This window comes from Podarcis bocagei (genome assembly GCF_964188305.1).
Source record: "Podarcis bocagei genome assembly, chromosome: 6".
Taxonomy (NCBI): Eukaryota; Metazoa; Chordata; class Lepidosauria; order Squamata; family Lacertidae; genus Podarcis; species Podarcis bocagei.
In genome coordinates, this window is record NC_138130.1 from 98,389,431 (window position 1) to 98,414,944 (window position 25,514).

Below are 25,514 nucleotides of genomic sequence, written 5' to 3' on the forward strand. Positions count from 1 at the left end.
AGTATGTCTTGCCATAAGGAGGAGGCAACAAGCATAAACCCCCAAAAAGGGTTCAGATGTGATAGAGGTAAAAAGAAATAGGTAAAGGTAAAGGGACCCCTGACAATTAGGTCCAGTCGTGACCGACTCTGGGGTTGCGCACTCATCTCACTCTATAGGCCGAGGGAGCCGGCGTTTGTCCGCAGACAGCTTCCGGGTCATGTGGCCAGCATGACTAAGCTGCTTCTGGCGAACCAGAACAGCACACGAAAACGCCGTTTACCTTCCCGCCGGAGTGGTACCTATTTATCTACTTGAACTTTGACGTGCTTTCGAACTGCTAGGTTGGCAGGAGCAGGGAACGAGCAATGGGAGCTCACCCCGTCGCAGGGATTCGAACCGCCGACCCTTTGATCGGCAAGCCCTAGGCTCTGTGGTTTAACCCACAGTGCCACCCGCGTCCCTTCAAAAAGAAATAGGATGCCTTAAAAATGCAGCGCAATAGGTACTGCTTTGGGGAAGGGCTGCCGTTCAGTGGGGGAGCATTTACATTGCATGCAGAAAGTCCCAGGTTCAAGGGATGTGGGTGGCGCTGTGGTCTAAACCACTGAGCCTCTTGAACTTGCTGATTGGAAGGTTGGCGGTTCGAATCCTGTGATGGATTGAGCTCCCGTTGCTGGGTCCCAGCTCCTGCCAACCTATCAGTTCGAAAGCATACCAGTGCAAGTAGATAAATAGGTACCACAGCGGCGGGAAGGTAAACAGCATTTTCGTGTGCTCTGGTTTCCGTCACGGTGTTCCGTTGCTCCAGAAGCGGTTTAGTCCTGCTGGCCACATGACCCGGAAAGCTGTCTGTGGACAAACGCTGGCTCCCTCGGCCTGAAAAGAGATGAGCGCCGCAACCCCATAGTCGCCTTTGACTGGACTTCACCGTCCAGGGGTTCTTTACCTTTTTACCTTTCCCCAGGTTCAATTCCTGGCATCTCCAGGTAGGCCTATGAAAGTCTCCCTACCTGAAACCCTATAGATTCACTACCAGTCAGTGTAGACAGTACAGTGGTACCTTGGGTTACAGACGCTTCAGGTTGCAGACTCCGCTAACCCAGAAATAGTACCTCAGGTTAAGAACTTCGCTTCAGGATGAGAACAGAAATTGTGCTCTGGCAGCATGGTGGCAGCAGGAGGCCCCATTAGCTAAAGTGGTGCTTCAGGTTAAGAACAGTTTCAGGTTAAGAACGGACCTCCGGAACAAATAAAGTTCTTAACCCGAGGTACCACTGTATTAAGGTGTCGTGGGCTTTGAAGACGCTCAAACTCAGGACAAAAGGGAGAAATGTGCTAAGAGGAAGGCATGCTTGGCAAACCCTCACCGTGATCAACTCCCGCCTGGAAACCTATGTCCCCACCGTGGAAGGACGTGTGGATCCAGAATTGGCCTTCACAGTCATTTATGGACTCACTGCTAAGATCGTGTTCATGGAAGATAATCTTACTCGGCTATGAGTGATTGCCTAAGAAGAAGGAGGAATAATGGCCTTGACTCTATAAGGCTTTTGCCAGGCCTCCTAGAGACCTCTCTGCAAGCAGATTCTGTGCTTGTGTGAGGAAGTATCCTTGAATTGTAGAGTTGGAAGCGATACACACACAAAAATATTTTTTCTTTAAGCACAATTTCTCCACATGGTTGAGGTTGGGGATTGGTAATCAAAGCATTCAAAATATCTCCAGTGCAAAAAAAAAAAAAAAAAAATCAAAGTGAACTTTAAAAAATCAAAGCCAAATGCAGATTGGAGGGGGTGGGGCTGATTTGCAAGGCGTGACCAGAGAAAGGCATGTTTGCATTTATTTGTAAGACCCAGGGGAGATATAGAAGTGGACTTCCTCTGGGAAGTTATTCCAGAGTCCTGGCAAAGCTGCATTTAAAGTCCAGCCTCTCTCCACTGATGGGCCCGTCTCCCTTAGCACAAAAAAAAGCCCTGCTGGATCAGACTCCATCTCGTCCGTCATCCTGTTTTTAATAATAGCCAGCAGGATGATTCTGGGAAGCCTGAGGGTATTTGGCTAGAAATCATGGTGGCTAAATGGAGCCTCCAGCTTTAATGGCAGTCTACCCCTGAATCGCTGTCTACTGATGGCAAACAATGGGGGAGAACGTAAAAAGGGCCGTGATGGATTAGACCGAAGACTTTCCGAGTCTCACATCCTGTTGGCTGCTTATTGCCCAAGCGCCCTGTTTGAAAGTGGTTAGTTTGCATGTTTCTCCGCCCTCTTTAAATTACATTCTCTGAGCCTGCATGTTTCTCCGCCCTCTTTAAATTACATTTCTCTTCCACCCTACCTCCAAGGAGCTCAAGGGGACATATGTACATGGTTCTTTCCCCCTCCTCATTTAATCCCCACCGCAACCCTGAGAGGTAGGTTAGCCTGAGAGTGAGAGGCTGGCCCAAGTTTACCCAGAAAGCTTTGTGGGTGAGTGGGGATCTGAACTCGGCTCCCAATACTCTAATATGCCACGTTCAGTCTTATATCTGGACAGACACTCAAGTCGTCCATCAGTAACTTGTAACTTTTCCCCCTTCTCAAATCACTTTTTATTTTTAGGATAACGGATATTTGCATGTTCACACGCCGATAATTACTTCAAACGACTGTGAAGGAGCCGGGGAAATCTTTCAAGTAGAGGTAAGGCCCTTGGTAATTAAGCAATAAATAAGCCAGAATCAGGGAGTTGGAAGGGACCACGAGGGTCATCTATTCCAACCCCCTGCAATTCAGGAATCTCAACTAAAGCAGTCATGGCAGATGGCCACCCAACCTCTTTGGGGACCGACTTTTTCTTCTTGGTTTCTTTTTGGTTTTTTGTGTGTTTTTTTGCCTGAGGAGCCACATTTTCTCTTGGTTGTTGTTGTTTAGTTGTGTCCGACTCTTCGTGACCCCCTGGACCAGAGCACACCAGGCACTCCTGTCTTCCACTTCCTCCCGCAGTTTGATCAAACTCAGGCTGGTAGCTTCAAGAACACTGTCCCACCATCTCGTCCTCTGTCGTCCCCTTCTCCTTGTGCCCTCCATCTTTCCCAACATCAGGGTCTTTTCCAGAGAGTCTTCTCTTCTCATGAGGTGGCCAAAGTATTGGAGCCTCAGCTTCAGGATCTGTCCTTCCAGTGAGCACTCAGGGCTGATTTCCTTCAGAATGGAGAGGTTTGATCTTCTTGCAGTCCATGGGACTCGCAAGAGTCTCCTCCAGCACCATAATTCAAAAGCATCCATTCTTTGGCGATCAGCCTTCTTTATGGTCCAGCTCTCACTTCCCTACATCACTACTGGGTACAGGATCCCAAAACCCTATCTGACTTGTTCCATGTGCAGAAGTTTTCCTCGTTTTTGGTTTAGTCTTTGTGCAAATAATAATAATAATAATAATAATAATAATAATAATAATAATAATAATAATATCCCACCCTCCCCAGCCGAAGCTGGGCTCAGAGTGGCTAACAACAATAAAAGTAACACAGCATCAATTCAAAATCAAATTAATGGCAACCAACTGGGCTAGAGTTCTGTGAGGATTACCAAAGGAGGGGGTCAGGCTGTGCCTTGGCCAAAGCCCTGGTGGAACAGCTCTGTCTTGCAGGCTCTGCAGAAAGATGTCAAGTCCCGCAGGGCCCTAGTCTCTTGTGACGTGACAGAGCGTTCCACCAGATCGGAGCCACAGCCGAAAAAGCCCTGGCTCTGGTTGAGGCCAGCCTAACCTCCCTGTGGCCCAGGACCTCCAAGATGTTTTTATGTGAAGACTGTAAGGTCCTCCGTGGGACATACCAGGAGAGGCGGCCCCATAGGTAGCGTGTGTGTGTGTGTGTGTGTGTGTGTGTGTGTGTGTGTGTGATTCCCACCAGCAATAGTGTCAAACTTGTTTTGAAACCTAGGGAAGCATCAACACAGTTTGACACAGTGACACATCGCACTGAACGTCTTCTCTGAAATCCCTCCAGAGGCACCTCCGCAGGTATCCCATGGGGTGAGCGAAGGGGAGAGTGATCCCTGCCTCTGTGTCCCTTTTGCCAGGAGGGGGAGCGAAATTCCTGCAAAAAAATAAAATAAAATACAGTGGTACCTCGGGTTAGATACGCTTCAGGTTACAGACTCCGCTAACCCAGAAATAGTACCTCGGGTTAAGAACTTTGCTTCAGGATGAGAACAGAAATTGTGCTCCGGTGGCGCGGCGGCAGCAGGAGGCCCCATTAGCTAAAGTGGTGCTTCAGGTTAAGAACATTTTCAGGTTAAGAACAGACCTCCGGAATGAATTAAGTTCTTAACCCGAGGTACCACTGTAGCTTAGTAGCAAATGAAACCTTTTTTGTTTGCCCTAAAACCAAATGCCTACTTAGAGCTTAAAGGAGAGAACCGGGAAGGCGGACATCAAAGGGAATCATTGTTCTATCACTTAGAGAGAAGCACAAAACAGGTATTGACTGGGGGTTGTTCTTTATGCCTGGAGTCAGTCTTCAAAGCCTTCCCCCTGCTCCAAGCTTTTCTGTTGTGTATTGATAGCGCTTTCACCCCAAGAAGCAGAGAGGATTTACTAAAGCCATCTGCCATCCATTCCCCTTCGAGTAATAATAACGGAGAGGATGTGAGAAGTAACAGGTATTTTGTGGGTAGCGTTAGGTGTTTAAAGCTCACATTGGAGCAGAAGCTTGATCCAGCTGTTCTCTAAATTGGGGTGGGGAAAATCAGAACCTTGCTTCAGGATGAGAACAGAAATCGTGTGGTGGCGGCGCGGCAGCAGCGTGAGGCCCCATTAAGTTAAGAGGTGCTTCAGGTTAAGAACAGTTTCAGGTTAAGAACGGACCTCCGGAACAAATTAAGTTCTTAACCCAAGGTACCACTGTACCCCTCATGTCCCCCACCAAAGGTACTACCCTCCCATAACAACCCTTACCCCCCCCCAGCTGTACAAATATTAAATTTACACTTCTTGTTTCACCCACATTGGCTTTTGGCTCCATTCCCCATCGGAATGTGGCCCTCAGAAGGTTATACGGAATGGAGTGTGGCCCTTGGGTTACAAAAAAGGAGTTTTTAGTGTCCGCTGTAGGACACTACATTTTATCTTTCAACAAACATGGAGCCAGCCCTTTAGAAAGAGCTCTGATTTTTCTGTGGCTTTCTCTTGCCGTTGGTGTATTTCTGCTCCCCCTTATCTGCTACAAATATCTCACCTCATGGAGGTTCGGGCGGAGAAGGGGAAATATTAGGGGGAGACCCAGTTGGCTTTCCTATTTCTCTGGGTGTCTCAGGTGACCGAAACGTTTGTTTGCATCTGCAAACGGAGAGTGAAATCTTCGTTTTCCTTTCCTATCCAGGGCCTTTTCTGGCTCCGCAGCATAGCAGGCATGTTATTGTCTTGTTCCTTTTGAGGCAAGGCGTTTGAAAAAGAAATCCAAAGAGTCCTTCAATATTTCATCTTTTCGCCTTTTGTTTCCTCTCCGCTGCCTTTTGCGAGTGCCTGAAAGCTTTTCTTCAATCTTCACCGGTGGCCGTTGCAAGGAAACGAAAACCCCCTTCTCGAAAACGTTGCTCTTTGTTTTAATTTTTGTGACAGATGTTTTCATCCTGACGCGAAACCTTCCTTCATTCCATGTCTGTGAACAGCACCTGTGGCTCTTCAAAGAGAGAGGGTTTTCTTTCTTTCTTTCATCCATCAGTTACTTGCAAGGGAACTCTCCCCAACACCCCCAGCAGAATTGTGCATTTAAACTCTCCCGAATATAAATGTTCTTCTGGTGCTTAGCGTGAGAGCTGTTCAAAAGGAAGTTTGAGGAGTGTGTCTGTGCAGGACAACAATGTGTGACACGGTTGTAGTTTTCCTTTAAGCTGTTCCAGTGTAACTCGCAAAACTGAGCCTCGATAAAGGATAACAGCTTTTCCCCTGGCTCACAGGTGCTTTTAGGCATGATGCAGAACTCGCATTTCTTCATCGGGAAATGTGGGCAATGCATGTATGATGTATATGTCGCCGTTAAACAATCTTTTTATCCTCCAAAGACCTCAGCAGAATACTAGGGCTGGGCGATACATCGATATATTGTCCAAAATTGGTTTGAAGTCCGTACTGTGATATCGACTTCATAGTTTTTGACCTGGCAATATATCGTGAATCATGATTTGTATTTTAGGGCTGGGCGATGTAGCTTCCAAAAGCAGCTTAAAGTACATATCATGATACAGTGGTACCTTGGGTTAAGAACTTAATTCGTTCTGGAGGTCTGTTCTTAACCTGAAACTGTTCCTAACTTGAAGCACCACTTTAGCTAATGGGGCCTCCTGCTGCTGCCGCGCTGCCGGAGCACGATTTCTGTTCTCATCCTGAAGCAAAGTTCTTAACCCGAGGTACTATTTCTGGGTTAGCAGAGTCTGTAACCTGAAGCGTATGTAACCCGAGGTACCACTGTAATTGGTTTCATAATTTTTGACCTAGCAATATATTGCAAATCATGATGTGTGTGCTATGCAAGAATCACATTGTGGGGGAAACTGAAGCTAGCCAGTGCTTCTACATAACTCCATCCTTATTTCAGACATTGTGATATATTAATACTGTCGTACCTTGGTTCTCGAACGGAATCCGTTCTGGAAGTCCGTTCGACTTCGAAAAACGTTTGAAAACCAAGGCACGGCTTCTGATTCCTGCAGCCAATTGGAAGCCGCGCCGGACATTCGGGTTTCAAAGAATGTTCACAAACCGGAACACTCACTTCCGGGTTTGCGGCGTCCGGGAACCAAAGCGATCGAGTCGCAAGGCGTCCGACAACCAAGGTACGACTGTATATTGTGATATATCACAAAGCTGGAAACCAGATATCGCCCACCCCAAATGTTTTATCTTCTCAGCAACCTTGTGGAGTTGGTTCAGCTAACAGGTTGCAAGTCAACTGGGGAGTGTAAGAGCTGAGGGGTGATTTGAACCCAGATCTGCATTCTAACCACTACACCGCAGTGGCTCTCCTGTGTATATTTCGCATTGGGAAGTCGCAACTGGTGCAAGTCCCTCCGCCGCCACCCCACTCCCCGGGATGCATATGCAAAGCGAAGTGCCCCCGTGTGTGATCGTTCAGATGTTCAGCCAAACTATGGTTGGTGCCAACCATAGTTGAAATGGAAACCGTGGTTTGGAGCTTCTGCACATACCAACATGCTGTAGTTTACGGCTGCTTGCTGCCTCCTGTTTTCCATCTGATCTGTACACTCACTTCTGTTGCGCTGTGGCCTCTAAAGGAGGCTAGCAATGGCTGATAGACTGCGGATATCACACCAAGCCTTTGTTTGAACAAACCACGGTTTCTAGACATTGCAGCGAAGCAGGGAGGGACGGTAGCTCCGTCATCACAACACAATGCTTCGTGTCGGACAGGACATCACATGTGGGGAAGGTAGATGTGATTTGGCGAAAACTGCCTCGAAGGCCAGATTTGAACCCTGGGCACGCAATTTGGCCCATGGGCTGGAGGTGGCTGGAGGTTCCCTACCCCTGAGCTAATCCAGTGTTTCCCAACCTTTTTTGGGCAAAGGCACACTTGTTTCATGAAAAAAATCTCGAGGCACACCACCATTACAGCCCCGTGACGTCAGCGCGCAGCGTCACGCCGGGAGGGACATGAATTGCTAGCAAATTACATAATCACCTCCTTGAGGGCTGGCTCATCTTCTCCGAAGGCAGAGCCCCATTAATTAACAGCACAGACTCACACCATAGCCAAGACGAGGGGGGGGAACCTCAGTCATGCACAGTCATGCACATGTGGGGGCTAAATGAGGACGAAGACCGGGCAGAGAGCAGGGTTCAAATCACCCCACCTGGCCAGGACAATCCCTGGGTGCTCCCTTGGGCCACTCGCCTGACCCACCTCGCAGGGCTGTTGTTGCGAGGATAACACGGGGAGAACCACGCGCGCCCCCGGGAGCTCCTTGGAGGAGAAAGCGGGCGATGAATGCAATGCACGAAATATATGAGAGGCGACCAGGTTTTGCAGGTGAGGGGCCCCCGCCAGCCTCCGCTTCCAACACCCGGCGCAACGACGCCGAAGTTTCCCCCCGGGCTCGGCTCGGGGAGCAGCGCTGCTCCCCCCCGGCTCCCCTTCGCCCTCCCCGCTCTCTCTGCCGCCCACTGGGGACCCCCCTCACCTGCCAAGTCCGGAGCGCCGGTGGAAGTTGCATGCATGCATGCAGGGCGCCGCGTTGCCATTGCATTGCACTGCACTCCATGCAACGCCTGCACGCATGCATTGCCTTGCACGCCCGCCAAGGGGTCTCCCCGCGGTCCGATGCGTCCCCTCCGGCGCGGATGCAGCATTGCAAAAATAACACACACACCCCGACGCAGCCCTACCTGGGGGGCAGCCTCCGCCGCTCCGCCTCCGCGGGGATCCCCGGGCTCCATCCTGCCGCCCGATCTCCGCGGGGGCGCAGGCAGGCTGCGCGGGGTCTGCGCGGAAGAGCCCCTGCCCGCCCGGCCGCCGACGCTGCGCTCATTCCATGGCCGGGAGAAGAGCGCTTCAAACAAAACGCCCGGCCCGCCAGGCCACGCTGGGAAACGTAGTTCGCTCACCCCACGCGGGCGCGGAGCCCAAGGGCGAGGGGACTACGGATCCCGGCAGCCCCCGTGCCGGGGACGGAGGGGGAGAGGCCGGGTGCAGGGATGGAGGGACGGGTGGGCGAGCGAGTGAGTGAGTGGCAGCCGCCAAGCCTTGGCCAAGAGCCAGGAAGGGCCTCTCCGGAGGAGGAGGGAGGCGCAGAGCGGGAGGGAGGGAACCCCAGGGGTCATCTAGTGACGGCGCCCCAATCGAAAATTTGACTTAAAAAAAAAAATCTTTCGAATTTTTTAATTTTTCCCGCGGCACACCAGGCAACATCTCGCGGCACACTAGTGTGCCGCGGAACAGTGGTTGGGAAACACTGAGCTAATCAACAGTTTCCCTTTGTTTTGTTTTAATTCTTGCAGTCTGCAAATGAAAAGAGAGTACCTGGAGAAAACCCCCATTTCTTTGACGTCCCTGCATTTCTGACGGTCTCTGGCCAACTCCACTTGGAAGTGATGGCTGGGTATGGATCTTGCTTGTTTTTTTGTTTTCACATTTGGGAGATTTAAGGCTGACTCTGTGGGTGTGTTTTGGGCCCCGCGGTGGTTGTAAGGCGTTGACACAACAGAAATATCCATGGGGTGGCACTTGTAAATGGCACTGGAAGCCCAGTTGTGAGTGAAATCATATTAGAGGGACAAGCATGAGCCCAAATATATTTCTTTCTTATATGTTACATTTAAAGGTAAAGGGACCCCTGACCATTAGGTCCAGTCGTGGCCGATTCTGGGGTTGCGGTACTCATCTCGCTTTACTGGCCAAGGGAGCCGGCGTACAGCTTCCGGGTCATGTGGCCAGCATGACTAAGCCGCTTCTGTCGAACCAGAGCAGCGCACGGAAACGCCGTTTACCTTCCTTCCAGAGCAGTACCTATTTATCTACTTGCACTCTGATGTGCTTTCGAACTGCTAGGTTGGCAGGAGCAGGGACAGAGCAACGGGAACTCACCCCGTCGTGGGGATTCGAACCGCCGACCTTCTGATCGGCAAGTCCTAGGCTCTGTGGTTTAACCCACAGCGCCACTCGCGTCCCTTACATTTTATATTACATTATATCAGTGTTTCCCAACCGTTTTGGGGCAAAGGCACACTTGTTTCATGAAAAAAATCTCGAGGCACACCACCATTACAGCCCCGTGACGTCAGCGCGCAGCGTCACGCCGGGAGGGACATGAATTGCTAGCAAATTACATAATCACCTCCTTGAGGGCTGGCTCATCTTCTCCGAAGGCAGAACCCCATTAATTAACAGCACAGACTCACACCATAGCCAAGACGAGGGGGGGAAACCTCAGTCATGCACAGTCATGCACATGTGGGGGCTAAATGAGGACGAAGGCCGGGCAGAGAGCAGGGTTCAAATCACCCCACCTGGCCAGGACAATCCCTGGGTGCTCCCTTGGGCCACTCGCCTGACCCACCTCGCAGGGCTGTTGTTGCGAGGATAACACGGGGAGAACCACGCACGCCCCCGGGAGCTCCTTGGAGGAGAAAGCGGGCGATGAATGCAATGCACGAAATATATGAGAGGCGACCAGGTTTTGCAGGTGAGGGGCCCCCGCCAGCCTCCGCTTCCAACACCCGGCGCAACGACGCCGAAGTTTCCCCCCGGGCTCGGCTCGGGGAGCAGTGCTGCTCCCCCCCGGCTCCCCTTCGCCCTCCCGGCTCTCTCTGCCGCCCACTGGGGACCCCCCTCACCTGCCAAGTCCGGAGCGCCGGTGGAAGTTGCATGCATGCATGCAGGGCGCCGCGTTGCCATTGCATTGCACTGCACTCCATGCAACGCCTGCACGCATGCATTGCCTTGCACGCCCGCCAAGGGGTCTCCCCGCGGTCCGATGCGTCCCCTCCGGCGCGGATGCAGCATTGCAAAAATAACACCCCCCCGACGCAGCCCTACCTGGGGGGCAGCCTCCGCCGCTCCGCCTCCGCGGGGATCCCCGGGCTCCATCCTGCCGCCCGATCTCCGCGGGGGCGCAGGCAGGCTGCGCGGGGTCTGCACGGAAGAGCCCCTGCCCGCCCGGCCGCCGACGCTGCGCTCATTCCATGGCCGGGAGAAGAGCGCTTCAAACAAAACGCCCGGCCCGCCAGGCCACGCTGGGAAACGTAGTTCGCGCACCCCGCGCGGGTGCGGAGCCCAAGGGCGAGGGGACTACGGATCCCGGCAGCCCCAGCGCCTGGGACGGAGGGGGAGAGGCCGGGTGCAGGGATGGAGGGACGGGTGGGCGAGCGAGTGAGTGAGTGGCAGCCGCCAAGCCTTGGCCGAGAGCCAGGAAGGGCCTCCCCGGAGGAGGAGGTGGGAGGCGCAGAGCGGTAGGGAGGGAGGGAACCCCAGGGGTCATCTAGTGACGGCGCCCAAATCGAAAATTTGACTTTAAAAAAAAAAATCGAATTTTTCCCGCGGCACACCAGGCAACATCTCGCGGCACACTAGTGTGCCGCGGAACAGTGGTTGGGAAACACTGCATTATATTATATTAATAAATATTACATTTACACCATACCTTTCTTCCAAAGACCTCTAGGTGGCACCCATACTTCTCCCCATGTTATCCATGCAACAACTTGAGAAGTAGGCTTGGCTGAGAGAGGGACTGGCCTAAGGTCACCTAGTGGCTTGGTGGGGATTTGAACCCTGGTCTCCCAGGTCCTAGCCTGGTTCTCTAACCACCACACTGCCTCTCCCTGGTGTGTCTGGTTAACTTGAGAGTGGAGTAGGCAGGGGAACAGAGAAGCCAGGCAAAGGAGAGTCACGTGGTCTCAGTTTGAAAGAGTGCCAGCTTCAGCTGGTGTATTGCAGAATCATAGAGTTGGAAGGGACCCGAGGGTCTGTTGACATGCAGAGGGGCCGGGAGACCAGCTAGCAAGCCCAGCTCAGACGTCTCCTTCCATCGGCCCGTGCTCTGACGTAAATCAGCGACCTGAACTTCAAAAGCCAGGGCGCGCAATTAGCAGAGTGTGGTTCGCACACATGAGGTGTAAGTCATGCTGCAGCTACAGATTTATTAAACATACCGTATTTTTCGCTCCATAAGACGCACCTGGTTTTTTAGAGGGGGAATGCAAGAAAAAAAATATTTTTAAAGGGAGCGCTGGGCAGAGCCTGTATGCATCCCAGGCTTTGCTCAGCGCTCCCTTTCACGAGCCGCATGGAGCATGTGTGCGCGCTTGCAGGCTTTTCTCCCTCCTCGCGATTTGTGAAAGGGAGTGCAGCACTTGGGGGCTTTTCCGGGAGGTGGGGGAAGGGACTGAGGGGCTGCCCTCTGTCCCTTCCCCCACTTCCCGCAATAGCCCGCAATAGCCGCATGCTCTTTAAAGGGTGCGCGGCTCTTGGGGGCTTTTCCCCGAGGAGGGAGAAGGAACTGACTGGCCTCCTCGGGGAAAAGCCCGCAAGAGCCGCGAGGAGCGTGTGTGCGGCTCTTGGGGGCTTTTCCCGCCTGCATTCGCCCCATAAGACGCACACACATTTCCCCTTACTTTTTAGGAGGGGAAAGTGCGTCTTATGGAGCGAAAAATACGGTAGATCAGAACAAAAAAACATGTCATCTCTCATGTCGTCTCGGAGAGAACAGCAAAAGCAAAAGCTATACACAAACGGAAGTTCCCAGCAAGCTGTGCTGGAATGTAAACAGACATGTGACACGCAGCAATTCCACATGCCTGTTCCTTAAGGTGGAATGGAAATGTCAGCAGGGTCGTCTAATCCAACCCCCAGCAATGCAGGAATTCTGCCCACAGCTGTCCCTGAGTGGTCTCGAACCACCAACCTTCAGGTTAACCGCCAGACACGCTGACCCATTGCACCACCTCCAGGTCCAAATACACCCTTTTCTGGGCCACTGTGGCTTGGATAATCTGACTTTTAGACTACTGCCGTATACTTTGTGTGGGGCTTCCCTTGTTGGTCCAGAGGCTGCAGCTATTGCAGGATGCCTGTTAGCCACTGACCCTGTTTTTAAGGTCTTGTTACTGTTTTGAGGGGGGGTTGTTAATTGGGTTGGTTTTGCTTTTATTCTGATTATGCATTTTGTGTTTTCATATTGTCATTTTATCCTGTGAACTGCCCTGAGACTTGCGGGTAGAGGGTGGTGTACAAGTTTAATAAATGAATAAATAATAATAATATAAAATTATAAAGCTCTAAACTGCTCTGGATCCAGGGTACCTGAAAGATAATAATAATAATTTATTAGTTATACCCCGTCCATCTGGCTGGGCTTCCCCAGCCACTCTGGGCGGCTCCCAACAAAATATTAAAATACAGTAATGCATCAAACATTAAAAGCTTCCCCAAACAGGGCTGCCTTCAGATGTCTTCTAAAAGTCTGGTAGTTGTTCTCTTTGACATCTGGTGGGAGGGTGTTCCACAGGGCGGGTGCCACTACCGAGAAGGCCCTCTGCCTGGTTCCCTGTAACTTGGCTTCTCGCCATGAGGGAACCGCCAGAAGGCCCTCAGTGCTGGACCTCAGTGTCTGGGCTGAACGATGGGGGTGGAGACGCTCCTTCAGGTATACTGGACCAAGGCCATTTAGGGCTTTAAAGGTCAGCACCAACACTTTGAATTGTGTTCGGAAACGTCCTGGGAGCCAATGTAGGTCTTTCAAGACCAGTGTTATGTGGTCCCGGCGGCCACTCCCAGTCACCAGTCTAGCTGCCGCATTCTGGATTAATTGCAGTTTCTGGGTCACCTTCAAAGGTAGCCCCATTTAGAGCGCACTGCAGTAGTCTAAGCAAGAGATAACCAGAGCATGCCCCACTCAGCGAGACAGTCCACGGGCAAGTAAGGTCTCATCCTGCATACTAGATGGAGCTGGTAAACAGCTGCCCTGGAATTAACCTGCTCCTCCATGGACAGCTGCGAGTCCAGAATGACTCCCAGGCTGCGCACCTGGTCCTTCAAGGGCACAGTTGCCCCATTCAGGACCAGGGAGTCCTCCACACCTGCCTGCCTCCTGTCCCCCCCAAAGAGTACTTCTGTCTTGTCAGGATTCAACCTCAATCCATTAGCCGCCATCCATCTTCCAACTGCCTCCAGACACTCACACAGGACCTTCATCGCCTTCACTGGTTCTGATTTGAAAGAGAGAGAGAGAGCTCTCTAAAGACCGGACTTTCTGCCCATTGTGCAGTAAAGGCATTAAGATCAGACTAATAAGCACAGTGGGACGCGGGTGGCGCTGTGGGTTAAACCACAGAGCCTAGGACTTGGCGATCAGAAGGTCGGCGTTTCGAATCCCCGCGATGGGGTGAGCTTCCATTGCTCAGTCCCTGCTCCTGCCAACCTAGCAATTTGAAAGCACATCAAAGCGCAAGTAGATAAATAGGTACCACTTCGGCGGGAAGGTAAATGGCATTTCCGTGCACTGCTCTGGTTCGCCAGAAGCGGCTTAGTCCTGCTGGCCACATGACCCAGAAGTTGTACGCCGGCTCCCTCGGCCAATAAAGTTAGATGAGCGCCACAACCCCAGAGTCAGTCACGACTGGACCTAATGGTCAGGGGCTCCTTTACTAATAAGCACAGTATCAGCTTGTTGTAATAAGAAAGCTGCTTTTTCACTATCGTCGAATATACTGCCTGCTGAAATATGAGTTGCCCCCATCTCTATTGGCATTCCGCTGGGCTTTGAAGATGCATCCTTGATCTGTCAACCTGAGCCAGCCCATAACCACCCCACGTGACACCACGTATGACATCAGGTTTGGGGCAGGCAAAGACTGTGAGCAGGGCTTGTGATCCAAGTCTGACACCATTAAATTTGACACCAAAATTTGAAGTTACCTGCTGTAAGCGGGACTTGAATTCAGCCCCGATCAGCTGATTGGTGGTGATCTATTTTTTCAGTTCCGCCGCACCCACCTGTCAAATTGGCTCATCCGGGGTGTGGGGGGATCTGACCCCTTGTTTTAGGATTTCCCGTAATAATAATAATCTTATAACGTACAGTTTTGGTATTTTGGTAAATTGAGCAGGATGAAGGTGCTGTAATGACGCAGCACACTATTAAATCAGAACTTTTTTATTTTTCCAGAGAATGATAAAGTATAGACACCCCACACAAGTATAATGAAGGGGACTCATCTTCACGTCATTCATTATTATAGTGATGTCCTTAAGATGTTTCTTGGGTTTTTTGACTTTTGTTTTGTCTCCACTACCACCGCAAAAAAAACACCCTTGTACCGGACTTCAAAATAAACAGTCAGGGCTCTTTGAGTACAGGACACAATGTTATTGCTTCACACCCTGTCCTTCAAGAACATGTTCTTTTATTATTTAAGAACAACACCAGGCATCTTAAGCCTCTCGAATGCATGCTAAATTTAGACGAGCTAAATTTATCCGCTTGGAGAGAAATTCTTCTTCTTCCGAGCCAAAATGACATTCCAGGCTTTTCAGCCTTCAAGAAAGGGCCTGAAAAAAGGGGTCTTAAAACAGATTACAAGGAAGTGAGGCCAGTTGCCTCCGACATGGCTCTCTTTTTCTCTGAGGGGGGGAAAAAGACGGACTAAAGATCTCAGGATCCGTGTCTTCAAGTGGGCACTGGCCGCCATTTTTTATCGCCACGCCGTGTCCCTTTCTTGCCAAAAGGCACTTGACAAATAATGAATTGAAGAACGCAGCCGTCTCACAATGGCTCGATTCACACTTTTTGGGTGGGTTCGGGCAAACATGTTCTTTCAGTAATGTGCTAATAATTAGAAATTACAATTGTAATTATTTTATTGTTTATATTGTGGCCCATCTGACTGGGTTGCCACAGCCATTCTGGGCGGCTCCCAATGAAATGAAGTTACAGGGAACCAGGCCTTCTCGGTAGTGGCACCTACCCTGTGGTACGCCCTCTAATAATAATAATAATAATAATTTTTTATTTAAACCCCACACTTCCCTGTTCAAAAACCGGGCTCAGGGCGGCTAACAACAAATTTAAAACACTTAATTGTAAAAGCAGCATAAAATACAGTATAAAAACATGAATAACAATAGAATTCAAATTTCGGAAATCAATTTAGGGGAAATCCATCTAAGAAGCATTAGATAGTCACCAGGGCTAGCTGGCTGAATTAGTCCTACTTGGGCCAGCGAGGAGGCCAGGGGAGAATTAGCTGTGGGGTCTCAGAGTGGGTGATCTTCATAAAAGGGTAGGGGGAGGGAAGAGAAGGGAAATAAAAGATCAGAGTGAATTCAAATTAAAGGCCAGACGGAATAGCTCTGTCTTATAGGCCCGATGGAAGGAGGTTAAATCCTGCAGGGCCCTGGTCTCATGGGACAGAGCATTCCACCAGGTCGGAGCCATCACTGAGAAGGCCCTGGCTCTGGTGGAGGATAATCTGACTTCCATAGGGCCTGGGACCTCTAAACTATGGTTGTTCATGGACCTTAATGTCAAGGAGATAAATAACTACACAACTTTTAGAAGACATCTGAAGGCAGCCCTGTATAGGGAAGCTTTTTAATGTGCAGTGTTTTACTATGTTTTTATATATGTTAGAAGCTGCCCATTGTGGCAGGGGTAACCCAATCAGAGGGGCAGGGTACAAATAATAATAATAATAATACGATTAGTGGAATACAGTAAGAGCTGTTCGGCAGTGGAACAGATTCTCACAAGAGTTGGTGGACTCTCCTTCCTTGGAGGTTTCCAAGCAGAGGTTGGAACGGCCATCTGTCATGGATGCTTTAGCTGAGATTCCAGCATTGCAGGGGGTTGGACTAGATGACCCCAGGGGGTCCCTTCCAACTCTAAGATTCTATGATGATGATGATGATGATGATGATGATGATGATGATAACAACAACAGCAATTATATGCCCTTCTAAGTTGTGCAAACATTTTAAGGAGTCCTGCTTAGGGGCCAAGAAAAAGGAGCTTTCTGTCAGTTTGGCTACTGGTCGCTTTTATGATATCTGGCTGGCTGCTGTCCACAAGTCCCCCAGGAAGGGGTGATACGGGCAGATAACTAATTAGTTAAATAAGATAAAAGGCAAAAGCATTTTGCCCCCGCTAGTGGAGGGAAAACACAGCCCTAACTGAATAATAATAATATTAAAATTTAATTTATATCCTGCCCTCCCCAGCCAAAGCCGGGCTCAGAGTGGCCAACAGTAAAAATAGCACAGGTTACATAAAATCACAGTCAGTTAATAGAAATACATTCTAAAAGACAGCTATCCATCTTTCCCTTTACTCTTCTCCAGGCACGATCTTCCTAGCTTTTTCTTCCATTTCCCCAGAATCCTCTGCAGGTCAATGGGGTCCCTCAGCCTTGTGGAAATGGCTGGTTGTGCGCAGATAGTTTGCCTTAACAACATCTCTGCTGCTTCTTAATTAAGATCGGCAGGGCACGCGGCTTTCTTCCCCGGCAGTAAATTCCAGGTTTGCAGAGGACAAAGGCGAACAATGGGGTCCTTTTCTTGCTTTAGGTGATTGGAAATAAGAGGGAAGGCTCGTTTGGGGGGGGCGGGCGGAGGTTTTTCTGCCCCTGAAAAACCGCTTTGTACGAGATGCTCCTTGCGCCTTGCGTGCACAAACCTTGCAGATCTTCGCTGAATTTTCTTATCTGCAAAATACACAGATGCGGAAATCTTTCATTGGTGTTTACAAAGCATTTGCAGCTGAGGGGTGAGGCAGGGGCTGGGAGCTAATCCTGCAACAATGCAGTGCGGATTATTGCAGGGTTACCTCAGAAATCTGTGCCAGGATAGCTTGGGGGGACAGATTTGGCGGGCAACGCATATGCAGTTTTGGCAACCCCTGTTCTTTATTCCTTGTCCTCCGTTCCATCTTGTGGAGGAAGGTAGGGGGAGAAGTCTTGACATCAGGAGAAAAAAACAACACTGAACCCATGTTTGAGGCGTGATTTTCTCCTTCAGGAAGATTAGACAAATCCATAGAGGAGAGGGATAAAGATGGCTGCCAGCTGCGATGGCTGTGCTCTGGCGCCACAGTTGAGGCAGGAATGTTTTTTAAGTACAGCGGCACCTTGGTTCTCAGACTTAATCCGTTCCAGAAGCCCGTTCCAAAACTGAAGCGTTCCAAAACCAAGGTGCGCTTTCCCGTAGAAAGTAATGCAAAATGGATCAATCCGTCCCAGACTTCTAAAAACAACCCCTAAAACAGCAATTTAACACAAATTTTACTATCTTAACGAGACCGTTGGTCCATAAAATGAAAGCAATAAACAAGGTACTGAAGTCGCACAATCAATCAATCAATCAGGAGCTGAACTGGGTTCCACACAGTCACAAAAACAAACAAAAAAGAGCCACAAAAACGTGAAATAAATAGCAAAAACAGACAGACTTCAGCGTAACACTCAAATCGGAAGTGTGGCACTCAAATCGGGAGCGTGACACTCAAAATGGAGCACGTTCAGCTTCCGAAAACAGTTTGCAAAGCAAACACATTGCAGTGTTTGGGTTCCAAGTTGTTTGAATACCAAGGCGTTTGAGAACCAAGGTACCACCATAGGAGGGGAGAATCCTGCTTGCCTGTTTCCCACTCAGGGATCTGATCAGCCGCCCTGAGAACAGGATGCTGGACTATAGATGGGCTTTGGTGTGTTGCACAACCACCATGCTTCTCTGATGTCCCTCTCTGCAAGGCGGTTGTGCAGAAGTTGGAGCAAAACTTCAACTCTGCCTCTCCATAGGACAGGACTGTTTCTTTATGACTGAAATAATTTCAGTCAAAACGTTAAGATTAGATGGGCCATAGGCCTGATCCACCAGACTCTTCTTGTGTCAGCAGGGGGCTTGCAGAAATTCAAACATGCAGTACAGTGGTACCTCGGGTTAAGTACTTAATTCGTTCCAGAGGTCCGTACTTAACCTGAAACGGTTCTTAACCTGAAGCACCACTTTAGCTAATGGGGCCTCCCGCTGCTGCCGTGCCGCCGGAGCATGATTTCTGTTCTCAACCTGAAGCAAAGTTCTTAACCTGAAGCACTATTTCTGGGTTAGCAGAGTATGTAACCTGAAGCGTATGTAACCTGAGGTACCACTGTATACAGAATTTAACTATAGATCAGAACATGGAAGGATAAAATGCTAGAGCAGCGTTTATGGCGCCGAGACTTCCTGATGTTAAGCCATTCTAACCCAGAGTCTGAAACTTAGCACTGACAAGGCCTGCCTAATTTCTAATTGGGGGGGGGGACTAGAATTGAGCCCAGTACAGTGGAACCTCAACTCTACTTACGGACATAATCAGTTCTTGAGGTCGATCTGGGTTGCTGGTAGAAGTGCTGTTGTGCACAGGTGCATTCAGCGGCAGTGCGCTTCTGCGCGTGCGCAAACGGCAGAAGCTGCTGCTGCACATGCACGAACCGCGGCAAACCTGGTATTTACCTCTGGGTTTGCCGTGGTTGCAACTTAGATCGGGCCCAAGTAGAGGCGTTCGTAAGTAGAGGTTCTGCTGTACACTGAAAGCACAACTCTTTGTTGAAATTATTCCTGCTTCTTACCCATGGTGGGGGGGAACCACTAATTGTGCTCCCCTAAATGACCCCCATGAGCAGCTTCCAAACGTCAGCTCCCTGGGGGAAGGCAGTCAATTGCTCATAATGTGAATTTACGACCGCTTTCATCTTGTGCATACTTTTTAAAAATATAATAAATGAGATTTTATGAAAGCTTTTTCATAACATGATAAAATAAGAGAAACTAATCTAACTAAAAACAAAAGCAAAGAGAGAAAGAGAAAACACCTAAGGAACCTGGGAAAAACTATAGAAAAAAGATTTTAAATTTACTGCATGTTACACACTGAAGGAAGTTTTAAATGAAAATAATATATAGGTGGCATTTAACACCAAGTAAATTAGCTAAGGGGGGACACGGGTGGCGCTGTGGTCTAAACCACTGAGCCTCTTGGGCTTGCCGATCGGAAGGTTCGCGGTTCATATCCCTGTGACGGGGTGAGCTCCCATTGCTCGGTCCCTGCTCCTGCCAACCTAGCAGTTTGAAAGCATGCCAGTGCAAGTAGATAAATAGGTACTGCTCCAGTGGGAAGGTAAACGGCGTTTCCGTGCTTCTCTGGTTCGCCAGAAGCGGCTTAATCATGCTGGTCACATGACCCGGAAGCTGTACTCCCTCGGCCAATAAAGCGAGATGAGCGCCGCAACCCCAGAGTCGTCCTTGACTGGACCTAGTGGTCAGGGGTCCCTTTACCTTTTAAATGGCCCCCATGAGCAGCTTGGAAGGCCGGCGCAGCCATTGGGTAAGGTGATGCCACTGCCTTAGGTGGCGGAAGTCGCAAGGAGGCGCCCCCACCCCCCCAATTTCTGGCAAGATCTCACAAAAATTGTGTGAGATCTTGCAGGGAGCACACACAAGACCTCAACAGAAATTGGCACTGGAGGTAGAGGTGGAACTTCCCATTTTACCTCAAGCAGCAAAACGGGGCACGGCCCCCCTGAACGTGTGACTCTCTTTGGGTGAGATCCAGCATAACATGAGCAGATGTCCAGTTGCCCAGTGGATTCTCTCCTATCTCTTCCAGCCCCCTGCATGCCCCCCCCCAAAAATCTGCTTCTCATTGACCTGTATCATCCTTGAACAGTAGAAAGTATTGGGTGAATCGGGCATGTGGTCAGAACTGAGATATAAGACAGCCTCTTCTGATTCAGTTGTGGGATCCCAAACAGAGAAAATGCTTATTTATGAAAATGTGATCCAGGGATTCTGGGGGGAAGCGTATTGGTGACGGCACAGGCTCTAGCCAGTAGGTGCTGATCACAGCCTGTGTGTTTTGTGGGCGCGACTTTCCCACTGTCTCGTTGCAGGGCATTTTCCAAGGTGTACACGTTCGGTCCGACCTTCCGGGCTGACGATTCTCAAAGCCGCAGGCACTTGGCAGAGTTTTACATGGTGGAAGCAGAGCTGTCTTTTGCCGAAAGACTTCAGGATATCATGCAGGTATGGCGTGAGTTATGGGGAGCGTGGAAAACTGAGCTCTTTCAAAACAAAACAAAAAAACTGTGTTATTTTGTGTGTGGTTTGAAACCTGCTGCCTGTCCTACCTTTGCAGCAGTCGTGGGGGAATCTTTGTCTCTTTGCTGAACTACAACTCCCATCAGCCCCAGCAAGTGTGGCCAGTGGTCAAGGATGATGGGAGTTATAGTTCAGCAATATCCAGAGGCCCAAAGCTGCCTTAAAAAGGACTGACCAGAAATCTGAATGAACGAACCATCAGATCTTCCACTTCCGGCTAACTTTCCACAAACTTACTGACAATCGTACAAAAGGTGGTGTTTTTTTCCGTCCTGCTAAGTGTTTTATTACATTCTTTGTGTGTCCCGTGGAAAGAGTTCAGCGCTATTTCTCCCAAAGCAGCCAGCATGGGCCACTTTTTTTTAAAGCTGCCCTGATGTCCCTGCACCGGGTGATAATATAGATGGAGGGCGCAAGGAGAAGGGGACGACAGAGGACGAGATGGTGGGACAGCGTTCTCGAAGCTACCAGCATGAGTTTGACCAAACTGCGGGAGGCAGTGGAAGACAGGAGTGCCTGGCATGCTCTGGTCCAGGGGGTCACGAAGGGTCAGACACGACTAAACAACAATAACAAATTTTATGGCCTGTTTTTTAGTATGCCTAAAATCATTTGCTTATTAGGGGCTACCCCACGTTTTGTTCAAAAGATTGCTTTGCAGAAGTAACTAACAGAGTTGCCAAAATTTTCAAAAGTAGGGCGTCCGTGACTTGGCTTTCGGAGAGAAAAAAAGGGCTCCTCCGTAATTAGCTAATTGGGAACCATTGCTTTAAGGGGGAAATACTGGGTATAAATAAATATATCATCACCACAATTTCCTTTTAAAAAAAGAGAGAAAAGTGGCTTCAAACAGCAGTAGAAAGACTCTGTTGAAATGACCTGCTGTATAGGTTTTATTCTGGCAGAAGCTCTGTGACGCATTAGAGCACTTCCTCTTTCAAGGAAAGGAAAACACGGTCTTGGCTTTCATGCCCCCACCTCTTCGCCATGAACTAACAGTTTTAAAGTTCCCACAGTGTGCAGAAGAAACAACTTTCTCTTTCTTGGGGGAAAAAAGTGGGTGGCGTGAAGCACAAAATTAGTTTTTTCCACTCTCTGGGTGAGCTGGAGTTCAGAAGAGGCCAACCTTTGCCACCTTCTCTTGTGAACGGCTGTATTTTTTAAACAAATATTTCTTTTAATAATCGCTCTTAAGCCAGAAAAGTTGAATACAAAAACATAGCTAAAAATACCTAACGCTGAAACAGTTTTTTCACAAGGTGATAAACTGTGGTTAAGGAAAACCAAAAAGCTGCCAAACTCGTCCAGCTGAGAATGTTCATGTTTTGATGAGCCATGGTGTAATGTTGCGTCCGTATGTGGAGAGTTTAAGCCACCCAAAGCGTGGAATAAATTTAAGTATTGCATTCTTTCATGTACTCTGTGTATCTACGGCTCCCTCACTTTTCCTTAGGCTATGGAGGCCCTTTTCAAGAAAGTGACCGACACAGTTCTGTCCAGTTGCCCCCGCGATGTTGAGCTTTTTCATAAACACGTAGCTCCTGGTCAAGAGGTAAGGGAAAGAAAAGATTTCTGTTACCTTAAAAGAGAGACATGGTGACTAAAGCAAACCTCTTAGCTCCTATTATGGCTTTCATGTCTTGGTTGTGGACTTCCTATGTGCCTGAAGGAGCGTCTCCACCCCCATCATTCAGCCCGAACACGGAGATCCAGCGCCGATGATGATGAAATTGTCATCATCGCCCTTGAGCCAGTGCCACTAACTGGACTCATCCACTTCAGCCCCGACTGGGCTAGGCGAGCTGGGTAGCACTTCCAGAGACCACCTTCTGCACAGGAACAGGTCAAAGTGCTGTGGACTCACAGCTTAGAGTTGTGAGCACCGGATTCACTCCCACAAGTAGACAGTCGTCGCACAGCAGAGTATAGCAGAGTCTAGCAGAGTATATAAACAACTCGGAGAGCAGCTCTGTAGAATATCTTCTTTTATTCTATCTACAACTATACGAGGGCCTTCTGGCGGTTCCCTCTCTGCGAGAAGTGAGGTTACAGGGAACCAGGCAGAGGGCCTTCTTGGTGGTGGCGCCTGCCCTCCCATCCGATGTCAAGGAAACAAACAACAATCTGACTTTTAGAAGACATCTGCAGGCAGCCCTGTTTAGGGAAATTTTTAATGTTTGATTGTGTTTTTAATATTCTGTTGGGAGCCACCCAGAGTGGCTGGGGAGGCCCAGCCAGAAGGGCGGGGTCTATATAATTTATTATTATTATTATTATTGGATTGGATGGACCAGGTAATGACCTGGCCCAGATCGTTTTACTGTGGGTTCTCTGCCTAGCTCCTTCATGCAGCCAGCAGACCATCCCAATTCAAAACAAAGCCACCGTCCTCGCCTTGTGCATTGCTTGAAACAGCACAACTCAGCTTTTCCTGTGGAACAAAAAACCCGGGTAGTCTTGACTCTGGTTTCGGTAAGGCCAGAAATGGAAACCGATCTCCCGCTTAGATTAGATGTGCAAATCCTCGGTTCCGTTCTGAAATCCTTTCCGAAAAACGCAAATGTGAACTTGTTGGTGGTTTCTGAACTCTTCTTCCGGTAGCCATTGTGAATTGTTTCTTCCTCTCCCGAAGGCAAAGGTGGAACGGATGCTGAAGAACCGGTTCATAACGTAAGCAAAAATACATCGGCATTCTTGTTGTCAGCTACGGCTGAAGTTTCCCAGCTTTTTTCCGTTATATCACAATGAATGGCGGGGTCTTTCCGCACGGTACATTTCAAGCAGTAGCATGTCCCAAGAATCCTGGGAACTAGTTTTTTAAGGGTGCTTAAGAGTTCCTATGCTAGTCCTGAGATGGGGGTGTCATCACATGGTAGAGCTCTGTATAGGCATACATACAGGTGAAACTTGAAAAATTAGAATATCGTTGTTAGGGTATTGGGTGGTTGCTCGAGAGCAGTCAGGCAAGATGCCTCACTAGTCTGTTCTAAAGCTTCCTTATTGGTGCAAAAAAACCCCTTTACAATGCAGACATTCCATGTCTTGCTCATTCACTGGCCGAATCTGAGAGTGGGCGGTCCTTAAATCTTCCCCAGCAGAGTAGTTTCTTGACCTCCAGTCTGTGCCTCCCCTCTCTGCGTGAAAGCCTACTGCGCAAGGAAGGCTTGGGTAAAGGGGGACCTCTCTCCTCCCCGCTTTGCTCAGGCAAGGTACCCTGGCACCGCCTTGCCTCCTCTGAGCCCTGAAGCTCCTCTCCACTGGAGGCATGGCTTCCTTCCTCCGCTGAGGAAGTGCTGCTTCCCACGATCTTTGGGGGCTCCCTGTAATCCATCCACCTTTTCCCTCTCGCCCCTGAACTGATGGCAGTTCCCTGACAATCGTGGAAAAGTCCAATCCTTGTTTTGCTGATTTCAATTAATATTCTAATTTTCTGAGATTGTTAATTTGGGGTTTTCATTAGCTGTGCGCCATAATCATCACAATTATAACAAATAAAGGCTTGACATATCTCGCTTTGCATGTCATGAGTCTATCTCATATATTAGTTTCACCTTTTAAGTTGAATTACTAAAATAAATGAACTTTTTCACGATATTCTAATTTTTCGAGTTTCACCTGTAGGTATCCAGCCTTTCTCATGCTCACTGAACACATGGAGGCATGGGCACCGCATGCAGCCCCACAACCCACAGCTTCCCCCTTGAGAGGTCTAGCGGACAACAAGATAAGGAACAGGCCTTTTCTGTGGTGGCTCCCCATTTTTGGAAGCCTCTCCCCCAGGAGCATGTATTTAGGCGTTTCTCTTCAACCAGGCAATTTGCCCTATCAACATTCTGTGGCCTTTAAAGTTGTTGGGTTTTTTTGTGGCAGCTGGGTTGTTATTTTGCTTTTGTTCTATTATGTATTTTGAGTTTTCACGTTGATGGTGTGGACCACCCTGTGGTCTTCGGCAGCATGCAAATTTAATAAATAAAATAAAAATTATTAATCCTCCTGCCGTTACTGGGGTGGGTGCACAACACCCCTAGTCTTTTTTTTGTAGAATTGGTCTAACCACTTGAGATGCAGGAATCTCAGCTAAAACATCCATGACAGATTCAATCCATTCAGTATTGAAGTTTTCATGAAGGGGAAGGAATTCTTCAGTGATACGTTCCATTTCACCCCACAGTGAGCTGTGTGTGTGTGTGGTCAGGGCATCGCAAAACCTTTGCGGGGATTAAAAAGGGCCTATCTCAGGTATGGGGGGGAGCCTGCATCCCTTCAAATATTCTTGTATTCCATCTCCCATCAGCAAGCATGACCTAGTGATCAGGAATGATGGGAGTTGTAGTTGAACATCTGGAGGTGGCAAACATTTAACAGCATCCCTCAAGACAAACCTGCCTCAGAATTCTAGTTACAGTGGTGCCTCGCAAGACGAAAAGAATCCGTTCCGCGAGTCTCTTCGTCTTGCGGTTTTTTCGTCTTGCGAAGCAAGCCCATTAGCAGCTTAGCGGATTAGCGCTATTAGCGGCTTAGCGGATCAGCTGATAAGCGGATCAGCTGTTAAGCGGCTTAGCGGCTTAGGATCAGCTGATAAGCGGCTTAGCGGCTTGGGAAAAAGGGGGGGAACCCCGCAGGAACTCGCAAGACATTTTCGTCTTGCGAAGCAAGCCCATAGGAAATTTGTTTTGCAAAGCACCTACAAAACGGAAAACCCTTTCGTCTAGCGGGTTTTCCGTCTTGCGAGGCATTCGTCTTGCGGGGCACCACTGTACAGGTAGGTAGCCGTGTTGGTCTGCTGTAGTCGAAACAAAATAAAAAAATTCCTTCCAGTAGCACCTTAGAGACCAACTAAGTTTGTTATTGGTATGAGCTTTTGTGTGCATGCACACTTCTTCAGATACACTGAAACAGAAGTCA

General features: G+C 49.2%; 1 protein-coding gene and 1 long non-coding RNA gene across 3 annotated transcripts in view; one reads left to right on the forward strand and one right to left on the reverse strand.

Moving 5' to 3' along the window:
* Window positions 1-25,514, forward strand: part of NARS2 (asparaginyl-tRNA synthetase 2, mitochondrial) — a 45,666-nt gene that overhangs the window by 12,631 nt on the left and 7,521 nt on the right. For both annotated transcript variants that reach the window (XM_081197408.1, XM_081197409.1), the window contains exons 6-10: window positions 2,581-2,661; window positions 8,978-9,078; window positions 20,402-20,534; window positions 22,063-22,161; window positions 23,242-23,279. In XM_081197408.1, coding sequence (XP_081053534.1) covers window positions 2,581-2,661; window positions 8,978-9,078; window positions 20,402-20,534; window positions 22,063-22,161; window positions 23,242-23,279 — 452 coding nt within the window. The remainder of the gene's footprint in view (window positions 1-2,580; window positions 2,662-8,977; window positions 9,079-20,401; window positions 20,535-22,062; window positions 22,162-23,241; window positions 23,280-25,514) is intronic.
* LOC308588876 lies at window positions 23,304-25,014 on the reverse strand. The gene is made up of 2 exons (XR_014008957.1): window positions 24,973-25,014; window positions 23,304-24,638 (listed from the first exon to the last, which is right to left on the reverse strand). It is a non-coding gene; the product is annotated as an uncharacterized lncRNA (long non-coding RNA).